Here is a 12,684-nt window from a genome sequence, read left to right as displayed (position 1 = left end):
GGGGAGTTTCCTGGCCATGGACCCAAAATATCAATGTTTTGTTCCCCGAGCCACTTAGTTATCACTTATGCCTTATGGCAAGGTGCTCCATCATGCAGGAAAAGGCATTGTTTGTCACAAAACTGTTCCTGGATGGTTGGGAGAAGTTGCTCTCTTATTCATGGCTATGTTCTTAGGCAAAATTGTGAGTGAGCCCACTCCCTTGGCTGAGAAGCAATCCCACACATGAATGGTCTCAGGATGCTTCACTGTTGGCATGACACAGGACTGATGGTAGCGCTCACCTTGTCTTCTCCAGACAAGCTTTTTTTCAGATGCCCCAAACAATCAGAAAGGGGATTCATCAGAGAAAATGGCTTTACCCCAGTCCTCAGCAGTCCAATCCCTGTACCTTTTGCAGAATATCAGTCTGTCCCTGATGTTTTTCCTGGAGAGAAGTGGCTTCTTTGCTGCCCTTCTTGACACCAGGCCATCCTCCAAAAGTCTTCGCCTCACTGTGCCTGCAGATGAACTCACACCTGCCTGCTGCCACTCCTGAGCAGGCTCTGCACTGGTGGTGCCCCGATCCTGCAGCTGAATCAACTTTAGGAGACGGTCCTGGCGCTTGCTGGACTTTCTTGGGCACCCTGAAGCCTTCTTCACAACAATTGAACTGCTCTCCTTGAAGTTCTTGATGATCCGATAAATGGTTACGGTGCAATGGTTAGGTGTAATGGTTAAATGGTTAGGTGCAATTTTAATGGCAGCAATATCCTTGCCTGTGAAGCCCTTTTTCTTCAAAGCAATGATGACAGCACGTGTTTCCTTGCAGGTAACCATGGTTGACAGAGGAAGAACAATGATTCCAAGCACCACCCTCCTTTTGAAGCTTCCAGTCTGTTATTCGAACTCAATCAGCATGACGGAGTGATCTCCAGCCTTGTCCTCGTCAACACTCACACCTGTGTTAACGAGATAATCACTGACATGATGTCATCTGGTCCTTTTGTGGCAGGTCTGAAATGCAGTGGAAATGTTTCTTGGGGATTCAGTTCATTTGCATGGCAAAGAGGGACTTTGCAATTAATTGCAATTCATCTGATCCCTTTTCATAACATTCTGGAGTATATGCAAATTGCCATCATACAAACTGAGGCAGCAGACTTTGTGGAAATCAATATTTGTGTCATTCTCAAAACTTTTGGCCACGACTGTAGTGCTGCTTTTGATACCATCGATCACCACATTCTTGGAGATTGGAAACGCAAATTGGTCTATACGGACAAGTTCTGGCCTGGTTTAGATCTTATCTTTTGGAAAGATATCAGTTTGTCTCTGTGGATGGTTTGTCCTCTGACAAATCAACTGTACATTTTGGTGTTCCTCAAGGCTCGGTTTTAGGACCACTATTGCTTTCACTATATATTTTACCTCTTGGTGGTGTCAATCGGAAACATAATGTTAACTTTCACTGCTATGCGGACAACACACAGCTGTACATTTCGATGAAACATGGTGAAGCCCCAAAATTGCCCTCCCTAGAAGCCTGTGTTTCAGACATAAGGAAGTGGATGGTGGCAAATGTTCTACTTTTAAACTCGGACAAAACAGAGATGCTAGTTCTAGGTCCCAAGAAACAAAGAGATTTTCTGTTGGATCTGACAATTAATCTTGATGGTTGTACAGTCGTCTCTAATAAAACTGTGAAGGACCTCGGCATAACTCTGGACCCTGATCTCTCATTTGACGAACATATCAAGACTGTTTCAAGGACAGCTTTTTTCCATCTACGTAACATTGCAAAAATCTTTCTGTCCAAAGATTACGCAGAAAAATTAATCGATGCTTTTGTCACTTCTAGGTTAGACTACTGCAATGCTCTACTTTCCAGCTACCCGGATAAAGCACTAAATAAACTTCAGTTAGTGCTAAACACGGCTGCTAGAATCTTGATTGGACCCAAAAATGTGATCATATTACCTCAGTGCTAGCCTCTCTACACTGGCTTCCTGTTAAGGCTAGGGCTGATTTCAAGGTTTTACTGCTAACCTACAAAGCAATACATGGGCTTGCTCCTACCTATCTTTCCAATTTGGTCCTGCCGTACATACCTACATGTACGCTACGGTCACAAGACACAGGACTCCTTACTGTCCCTAGAATTGCTAAGCAAACAGCTGGAGGCAGGGCTTTCTCCTATAGAGCTCCATTTTTATGGAATGCTCTGCCTATCCATGAGAGAAACGCAGACTCGGTCTCAACCTTTAAGTCTTTATTGAAGACTCATCTCTTCAGTAGGTCCTATGATTGAGTGTAGTCCAGCCCAGGAGTGTGAAGGTGAATGGAAAGGCACTGGAGCAATGAACCGCCCTTGCTGTCTCTGCCTGGCCGGTTCCCCTCTCTCCACTGGGATTCTCTGCCTCAAACCCTATTAAAGGGGCTGAGTCACTGGCTTACTGGTGCTCTTCCATGCCAGCCCTAGGAGGGGTGTGTCATTTGAGTGGGTTGAGTCACTGACGTGGTCTTCCTGCCCGGGTTGGCGCCCCCCCTTGGGTTGTCCCGTGGGGGAGCTCTTCGTGGGCTATACTTGGCGTTGTCTCAGGATGGTAAGTTGGTGGTTGAAGATATCCCTCTAGTGGTGTGGGGGGTGTGCTTTGGCAAAGTGGGTGGGGTTATATCCTGCCTGTTTGGCTCTGTCCGGGGGTAACGTCGGACGGGGCCACAGTGTCTACCGACCCCTCCTGCCTCATCCTCCAGTATTTATGCTGCAGTAGTTTATGTGTTAGGGGGCTAGGGTCAGTCTGTTATATCTGGATTATTTCTCGTGTCTTATCCAGTGTCCTGTGTAAATTTAAGTATGCTCTCTCTCTCTCTCTCTCCCTCTTTCTCTCTTTTCTCGGGGGACCTAGGACCATGCCTCAGGACTACCTGGCCTGATGACTCCTTGCTGTCCCCAGTCCACCTGGTCATGCTGCTGCTGTTCCAGTTTCAACTGTTCTGCCTGGGGATATAGAACCCTGACCTGTTCACTGGATGTGCTACCTGTCCCAGACCTGCTGTTTTCAACTCTCTAGAGACAGCAGAAGCGGTAGGCATACTTTGAATGATCGGCTATGAAAGCCAACTGACATTTACTCCTGAGGTGCTGACCTGTTGCACCCTCTACAACCACTGTGATTATTATTATTTGACCCTGCTGGTCATCTATGAACATTTGAACATCTTGGCCATGTTCTGTTATAATCTCCACCCGGCACAGCCAGAAGAGGACTGGCCACCCCTCATAGCCTGGTTCTTCACTAGGTTTCTTCCTAGGTTCTGGCCTTTCTAGGGAGTTTTTCCTAACCACTGTGCTTCTACACCTGCATTGCTTGCTGTTTGGGGCTTTAGGCTGAGTTTCTGTACAGCACTTTGTGACATCAGCTGATGTAATAAGGGCTTTATAAATACATTTGATTGGTTGATTGAATGTTAGTCTGCTATAGCCTAGTTTGTTAAATAGCCTGTCCCATATTTGCCAAATATATTGAACGTGTTTGTATTCCACATTGTTCTAATTGCATTTCCTTAATATTATTTGCTAAATATATTGAAGATGTTTGTATTCCACATTATTCTAATTGCATTTCTTCAATATGGAATGACACTATTTAACATAGGTTATAGCATTCACACTGATATAAAGGCTAGGCCAACTGTAAATTGCAGTCTGGACATGGACATGCCACACATAATCAATGAGCAAGATTAAATTCACTAGGCGTTTGATAAGGCCTAAAATGAGTATAATTCAAATTTAAAAAAATAAGAAAACTTGTTTTAAATAGGCTATGTTTAAATAAAGTTACAGGCACCATAATTGCTCCTCGTGGGCTTATAATATAGACAAGGCAATTTAGAATATGGGTTTTACGCACATCCAAACTTTTCACAGGAGCTGGATAAAGATCCAATATAAAGAGAAAAGGGAATGTAATGTTATACTGCTCCCAATTGTAAAGTTTTATAAACATCATGAAACCATCGTACAGATCAGATTTGCACTTATTTGCAGATGAAATGACATTGCATTCGAGCCATAAACCCATTGATAGTAAGTTTGATTTTTTAATCAAATTAAACGGAAAACAATCTGTTCGTTTTTTAAAACAACAACTATTTTTCTAAATATGATCGGGTCACATAAGCATAAGGCAATGTGTGCACACATACACTACCGTTCAAAAGTTTGGGGTCACTTAGAAATGTCCTTGTTTCTGAAAGAAAAGCACATTTTTTGTCCATTTAAATAATATCAAATTGATCTGAAATACAGTGTAGACATTGTTAATGTTGAAAATGTCTATTGTAGCTGTAAACGACGGATTCTTTATGGAATATCTACATAGGCATATCAGCAACCATCACTCCTGTGTTCTAATGGCACGTTGTGTTAGCTAATCCAAGTCAACAGTGAAGAGGCGACTCTGGGATGCTGGCCTTCTAGGCAGAGTTCCTCTGTCCAGTGTTTGTGTTCTTTTGCCCATCTTAATCTTTTCTTTTTAGCCAGTCTGATATATGTTTTTTTCTATGCAACTCTGCCTAGAAGGCCAGCATCCCGGAGTCGCCTCTTCACTGTTGATGTTGAGATTGGTGTTTTGCGGGTACTATTTAATGAAGCTGCCAGTTGAGGACTTGTGAGGCGTCTGTATCTCAAACTAGACTCTCTAATGTACTTGTCCTCTTGCTCAGTTGTGCACCGGGGCCTCCCACTCCTCTTTCTGTTCTGGTTAGAGCCGGTTTGCGCTTTTATGTGAAGGGAGAAGTACACAGCGTTGTATGAGATCTTCAGTTCCTTTAAAGTTTCTTGCATGGAATAGCCTTCATTTCTCAGAACAAGAATAGACTGACGAATTTCATAATAAAGTCCTTTGTTTCTGGCCATTTTGAGCCTGTAATCGAACCCACAAATGCTGATGCTCCAGATACTCAACAAGTCTAAAGAAGGCCAGTTTGATTGCTTCTTTAATCAGGACAACAGTTTTCAGCTGTGCTAACGTAATTGCAAAAGGGTTTTCTAATGATCAATTAGCCTTTTAAAATGATAAACTTGGATTAGCTAACACAACGTGCCTTTGGAACACAGGATTGATGGTTTCTGAAAATGGGCCTCTACACCTATGTAGATATTCCATAAAAAATCTGCTGCTTCCAGCTAAAATATTAATTTACAACATTAACAATGTCTACACTGTTCTGATCAATTTGATGTTATTTTAATGGACAAAAAAATTGCCTTTCTTTCAAAAAAATGACATTTCTAAGTGACCCCAAACTTTTGAACGGTAGAGTAGGCCCAACGGCTCTTTGGCAGGAGGCATGGATGTTTGTCTTATCCATTGAAGATAGTTTATTAAATAGTATACAGTAATCCTATAATAGGCCTAGTTATAACAAACATGTAGCCTATCTAGTTTTGTTATTGACTTCAACATGGAAATATTCCACTACACACATTGCATTCATTCTTCGAAAATGCACTGCATGTTCGAGCCATGGACAATTGGACACTGCCCAAACGTTATAATGAGATAAGCCTACGCCATTGATATGGCCTGTTAGTGACTTTGCCACGTGAAAGGTAAACAAACAAACAGGCAAATAGCCTAGGCTACAAGTGGATACAGCACCAATGACAGTAATCGTAATTCACGAGATTTGACAGTTCAGTCCAACAGATGAAAATGGAATATGCAATTTTTTTTTACAAAATGATAAAGGAAAAACAATTAGCAAGTCTATTGTAATAACTTGATGTTCCTTAACAGACTTCCTACAGTCACTGAAACCTTTCATTCAATGAGCATTGCACATATGACTAATGAAGAACAACCTGCATGGATGTCCAATATAAAGAAAGGAATGCCTGTTGACTGTTATGCTGCTCATGATATAATAAAACATTGGTCATAGGCTACTGATTAGGCTACTGATTAGGCTACTGTGCGCTTCCACTGGCAAAATTGATGTCATAACCAACTGCACCAGAATTGGAAAATAGCAGAGTGCTAGCTTTTACAAGTTAAAACCGCCGTTAAGGGGGCGCTCTTAACGTAAGCTGAAAATAGAGGCCTAAGTATCTAATGAAACCTAACGTGCTTTTTTGGGCATTTCTGAGCATATTCGATGTCACAGAAATACGCAGTGTTACCAAATGGTACATTGTTTATTGTACATAAACTACCACATCATATTCAGCAGAACTGTATAAAGGCTACGTAATACTCTTAAAACATAGCTCCATGAGCCTAGTTTGAGCACACTAACCAATGTTGTAGACTGATGTGATGTGTTAGTCTTTGTATCATGAATATTTGGACACCAGTTATTGTCATCTAATGAAGCAGGTAAACAGATTAAGTTTGTCAATAATTAATCCTCGTCAGTTCCGGGCCATGCTGAACTGAAGCTGTGGCATCTCAGCATGCCTTAGACACACACGCACGCACGCACGCACGCACGCACGCACACACACACACACACACACACACACACACACACACACACACACACACACACACACACACACACACACACACACACACACACAGAGTTTTACACACTGGTACGTCTGCAGCACTGTCTACTGCTGTGAACAGGCTGAAAGGCCAGATTAATTCCAATATCAGGCTAGTGACAACATTCCTCTGCTACAGGTCACTGCTGAATCTCTCTGCATGAATGCCTGTCTTATGGGAAAATAGAAGAACATATCGCTATCACACTGGGTGAGTGGTGAGTTCACCTTGCCCCCCAACACACACTGAGAGGAAGAGATGAACTTTGGAGAAGCAGAGCCCCGTTTTACTGGTGACAATGGTGCTCAGGAAGCAGCACAGGCAGCGGTGGCCCCACTCCATCAGTGACAAAGAGCCCCTTACTAGGAGAGTGAACTGAAGTCACAGCATCACTGACACCAGGCAGGGCCCTCTGAATGGTATCACTATCCCCTGGATGAGCTGGCAGAGCCCAGATAAAGTCTATACAGGGCACCTGGAGACTGTATAGCAATACAGCTATACCAGATATCATATTCAGGTCATATTATCCAAGCTGCTCCTCTTCCAGCTGTCTCTCATCTACCACTTACACAAGAGACAGATCACAGGATTAGAGGCACAGTCCAAAAATAAAACCTATGGCCAGTTTCCTTAAATGTAGATATGTTCCAGTTGGCCACGCAGTACATAATATAACTGGACAAAAGCCCATTGTTATTTAATTATTTCCTTTGAATATACTGTGAATTAAAGATGGCCCAGAAATAGACTATACTGACTTTTCAGCCTGGCAGTAGTCATGTTGTCTTTTATGCTGGAGTATCAGTTAATTGTGGTGTTGTGCTAGCATCTTTTTCCTGACATTCAGGACTCAGCCCACACAAGCAACAATTTCACAAGATTGCAGAAGCTCTTCGCCCATTCAGTATTAGTGTATTTCTTGGTTCAACTAAAAGAGACCAATGCTATTGAGGCAGAAATGATTAAAACTGTGAAAAGATGTGTGAAGCTGATGGTAAGAGTGCCTGTGTAACTGTGTGTGTGCTTGCGTGTGTGTGTGTGTGTGTGTGTGTGTGTGTGTGTGTGTGTGTGTGTGTGTGTGTGTGTGTGCGCGCACATGTCCTTATCCCTTTGTCTCTGATTGAGATTCAATTAGAAAACACGTTTGAAAGTCTCCAGCAGATTTCAGCTAAAGATTATTCAATATTTATTGGAATTTCTTCAAACAGGGATTGAACAGAATGTAATCTGTGTCTTTCTCCAGTACATAGATTAGGGTCTGTCCATATATTGATAAAGGCGCAGGAGGGATGGCTGCCGTTTTATGGACACCTAACCAACTGCGCTATTTTGGTAGGTTTTTTTGTATTGTTTGTAACTAATTTTGTACATACTGTTGCTGCTACCGTCTCTTATGACAGAAAAGAGCTTCTGGACATCAGAACGGCGATTACTCACTGTGAACTGGACAAAATAAATAAATGTAACGAGTCCGGCGCAAAGGATGTACTGCTTTGTCGAAACAAGGCCAACATCCTTGTCATCCGCGTGACAAGACAGTGAAAAGACAGAGAAAAATGAGGAGGAGGGCAGGGTGGCTTGTAAGAATTCGCATGACGAGTAGGTAAACCACCACTACCCTCCGTATTATAGGCCAACGTGCAATCATTGGAAAACAAACTGGACGATCTACGATTAAGACTGTCCTACCAACAAGACATTAAAAACTGTAATATCTTATGTTTCACAAGACTTGGCTAAACGACAACATGGATAATATAGAACTGGCTGGCTTCTCCGTGCATCGGCAGGACAGAGCAGCTACGTCTGGTAAGACCAGGGGTGGGGGAGTGTGTTTATTTGTTAATAACTGCTGGTGTGCAATATTAATATTAAAGAAGTCTCAAGATATTGCTTGCCTGAGGTAGAGTACCTTGTGATAAGCTGTAGACCACACTATCTACCAAGAGAGGTGTCATCTATATTATTTACCACCACAAACCGATGCTGGGACTAAGAACGCTCTCAACGAGCTGTATAAGGCCATAAGCAAACAAGAAGATGCTCATCCAGAAGTGGCACTCCTAGAGGCCGAGGACTAATGCAGGGAAACTTAAATCTGTTTTACCTCATTTCTACCAGCATGTTAAATGTGCAACCTGAGGAAAAAAAACTCTAGACCACCTTTACTTTACTTTGAAAGGCTGGTCATGACTCACATCAATACCATCATGCCGGAAACCCTAGACCCACTCCAATTTGCATACTTCCCCAACAGATCCACCTGTGACGCAATCTCAATCGCACCCCTTACTTCCCTTTCCCACCTGGACAAAAGGAACACCTACAGTGCCTTGCGAAAGTATTCGGCCCCCTTGAACTTTGCGACCTTTTGCCACATTTCAGGCTTCAAGTATAAAGATATAAAACTGTATTTTTTTGTGAAGAATCAACAAGTGGGACACAATCATGAAGTGGAACGACATTTATTGGATATTTCAAACTTTTTTAACAAATCAAAAACTGAAAAATTGGGCGTGCAAAATTATTCAGCCCCTTTACTTTCAGTGCAGCAAACTCTCTCCAGAAGTTCAGTGAGGATCTCTGAATGATCCAATGTTGACCTAAATGACTAATGATGATAAATACAATCCACCTGTGTGTAATCAAGTCTCCGTATAAATGCACCTGCACTGTGATAGTCTCAGAGGTCCGTTAAAAGAGCAGAGAGCATCATGAAGAACAAGGAACACAGCAGGCAGGTCCGAGATACTGTTGTGAAGAAGTTTAAAGCCGGATTTGGATACAAAAATATTTCCCAAGCTTTAAACATCCCAAGGAGCACTGTGCAAGCGATAATATTGAAATGGAAGGAGTATCAGACCACTGCAAATCTACCAAGACCTGGCCGTCCCTCTAAACTTTCAGCTCATACAAGGAGAAGACTGATCAGAGATGCAGCCAAGAGGCCCATGATCACTCTGGATGAACTGCAGAGATCTACAGCTGAGGTGGGAGACTCTGTCCATAGGACAACAATCAGTCGTATATTGCACAAATCTGGCCTTCATGGAAGAGTGGCAAGAAGAAAGCCATTTCTTAAAGATGTCCATAAAAAGTGTTGTTTAAAGTTTGCCACAAGCTACCTGGGAGACACACCAAACATGTGGAAGAAGGTGCTCTGGTCAGATGAAACCAAAATTGAACTTTTTGGCAACAATGCAAAACGTTATGTTTGGCGTAAAAGCAACACAGCTGAACACACCATCCCCACTGTCAAACATGGTGGTGGCAGCATCATGGTTTGGGCCTGCTTTTCTTCAGCAGGGACAGTGAAGATGGTTATAATTGATGGGAAGATGGATGGAGCCAAATACAGGACCATTCTGGAAGAAAACCTGATGGAGTCTGCAAAAGACCTGAGACTGGGACGGAGATTTGTCTTCCAACAAGACAATGATCCAAAACATAAAGCAAAATCAACAATGGAATGGTTCAAAAATAAACATATCCAGGTGTTAGAATGGCCAAGTCAAAGTCCAGACCTGAATCCAATCGAGAATCTGTGGAAAGAACTGAAAACTGCTGTTCACAAATGCTCTCCATCCAACCTCACTGAGCTCGAGCTGTTTTGCAAGGAGGAATGGGAAAAAATGTCAGTCTCTCGAAGTGCAAAACTGATAGAGACATACCCCAAGCGACTTACAGCTGTAATCGCAGCAAAAGGTGGCGCTACAAAGTATTAACTTAAGGGGGCTGAATAATTTTGCACGCCCAATTTTTCAGTTTTTGATTTGTTAAAAAAGTTTGAAATATCCAATAAATGTCGTTCCACTTCATGATTGTGTCCCACTTGTTGTTGATTCTTCACAAAAAAATACAGTTTTATATCTTTATGTTTGAAGCCTGAAATGTGGCAAAAGGTCGCAAAGTTCAAGGGGGCCGAATACTTTCGCAAGGCACTGTATGTGAGAATACTGTTCATTGACTACAGCGCAGCGTTCAACACCATAGTACCCACAAAGTTCATTACTAACCTAAGGACTCTGGGACTAAACACCTCGCTCTGCAACTGGATCCTGGACTTCCTGACAGGCCGCCCCTAGGTGGTAAAGGTAGGCAACAACACAACTGTCATGCTGATCCTCAACACGGGGGCCCCTCAGGGTTGTGTGCTTAGTCCCCTCCTGCACTCCCTGTTCACCCACGACTGCGTGGCCAACGACGACTCCAACACCATCATTAAGTTTGCTTAACAACAGTGGTAGGTAGGCCTGATCACCGACAATGATAAGAGAGCTTAAAGGGAAGGGGGTCAGAGACCTGGCCGTGTGGTGCCAGGACAACAACCTCTCCCTCAATGTGAGCAAGACAAAAGAGCTGATCGTGGACTATAGGAAAAGGAGGGCCGAACAGGCCCCCACTAACATCGATGGGGCTGAATTGGAGCGGGCCGTGAGTTTGAAGTTCCTTGGTGTCCACATCACCAACAAACTATCATGGTTCAAAAAACACCAAGACAGTGGTGAAGACGGCACGACAACACCTTTTCCCCCTCAGGAGATAAAGATTTGGCATCGGTTCCCAGATCCTCAAAAAGTTATACAGCTGCACCATCAAGAGCATCACCACCTGGTATGGCAACTGCTTGACCTCCGACCGTAAGGCGCAATAGAGGGTAGCGCGTACAGCCCAGTACTACACTGGGGCCAAACTTCCTGACATCCAGGACCTATATACAAGGCCAGGGGAGGGCAAATCCAGTCCTCGAGGGCCTGATAGCTGGGGAAAAACTGTGACACCTAACACACCTGACTCCAATATCACCTAATCATGATCTTCAGTTTAGAATGCAATTTGATTAACCAGCTGTGTTTGGTAGGGACGGAGAAAAAGTGTGACAATCAGGCCCTCGAGGACTGGAGTTGCCCACCCCTGTACTAGGCGGTGTCAGAGGAAAGCCATAAAAATTGTCAAAGACTCCAGTCACCCAAGTCATAGACTGTTCTCTCTGCTACCGCACGGCAAGCGGTACCGGAGTGCCAAGTCTAGGACCAAAAGGCTCCTTCACAGCTTCAACCCCCAAGCCATAAGACAACAGAACAATTAATCAAATGGCCACCCGGACTATTTACATTGACCCCCACCCCCTTTGTTTTTACACTGCTGCTATTCGCTGTTTAACATCTATGCATAGTCACTTTACAAATTACCTTGACTAACATGTATCCCCGACTCGGTACCGGTACCCCCGTTTATAGCCTCGTTATTGTTAGGTCATTTTCTTCTGTTACTTTTTGATTTGATTCGATTTTTTACTTTATTTTATTTAGTAAATATTTTCTTAACTCTATTTCTTGAACTGCACTGTTGGTTAAGGGCTTGTAAGTAAGCATTTCACGGTAAACTCAACACCTGTCGTATTCGGCGCATGTGACAAATAAAGTTTGATTTGTAATGGCACCCTATTCTCTATATAGCGCACTTCCCAGGTCAAAAGTAGTACTGTACACTATATAGTGAATAGGGTGCCATTTAGGACATAACCATTGAATCCAGTGTGGGGATAAAGGTGCGGAACTGTCCTTTATCTTTCATGAATAACTCATGTTGGTTTCCTCACCCTCAGTTTGACAGGCGTCCTCCTGCGAAGCCACTTCTCCCGTGGGCTAGATGGAGAGAAGGGGGCTGAGTCCTTGCTGTCAGCTTCCTGGGTCTTCACACTGTCGCATCGCATGAGCTGCATGAACACACACAAGCACACAAGCATGGACACACATACACGGTTCATTAATCCGCGCGTGCTTAGTCCACTCAGTATGATGGCACTTCTCAAACAGAATCCCTAGTCTACTTTTAGGCACCTGATGCACATTTATCAGTGGAGTGGCATACATACACTAGACAAAACAATTACATGGAATATTCATCCTCTGGTGCTTGAACACACTTGAGAGAGAATGAAACTAGGACTGTGATTATCTTGAGGCATACACTGTCACAGCTGGTAACAGGAGCTCATTTGTCAAGAGGAAGATTCAGGCGTATTAACAGGCTAGCCTTTGGATGATTCGTTATGAAGTGGACTACATGTACATTTCATCTCAGAAGTTGAGAGAAAAGAACCTGTCTTTAGCCTAATCAATGTGCTGCCAGGCTAAAGAAA

The 12,684-nt window shown here is 43.2% G+C and overlaps 1 protein-coding gene across 2 annotated transcripts in view; it reads right to left on the bottom strand.

Moving 5' to 3' along the window:
• The window catches only part of LOC110507771 (membrane-associated phosphatidylinositol transfer protein 3), a 146,760-nt gene that overhangs the window by 15,139 nt on the left and 118,937 nt on the right, over positions 1–12,684 (bottom strand). For both annotated transcript variants that reach the window (XM_036965164.2, XM_036965165.2), the window contains exon 13: positions 12,142–12,258. In XM_036965164.2, coding sequence (XP_036821059.1) covers positions 12,142–12,258 — 117 coding nt within the window. The remainder of the gene's footprint in view (positions 1–12,141; positions 12,259–12,684) is intronic.

This window comes from Oncorhynchus mykiss, chromosome 27, assembly GCF_057628025.1.
Source record: "Oncorhynchus mykiss isolate SJ-2025 chromosome 27, ASM5762802v1, whole genome shotgun sequence".
Classification (NCBI taxonomy): domain Eukaryota; kingdom Metazoa; phylum Chordata; class Actinopteri; order Salmoniformes; family Salmonidae; genus Oncorhynchus; species Oncorhynchus mykiss.
The sequence above is the reverse complement of the archived record's forward strand: the minus strand, read 5'-3'. Positions and strand labels throughout refer to the sequence as shown.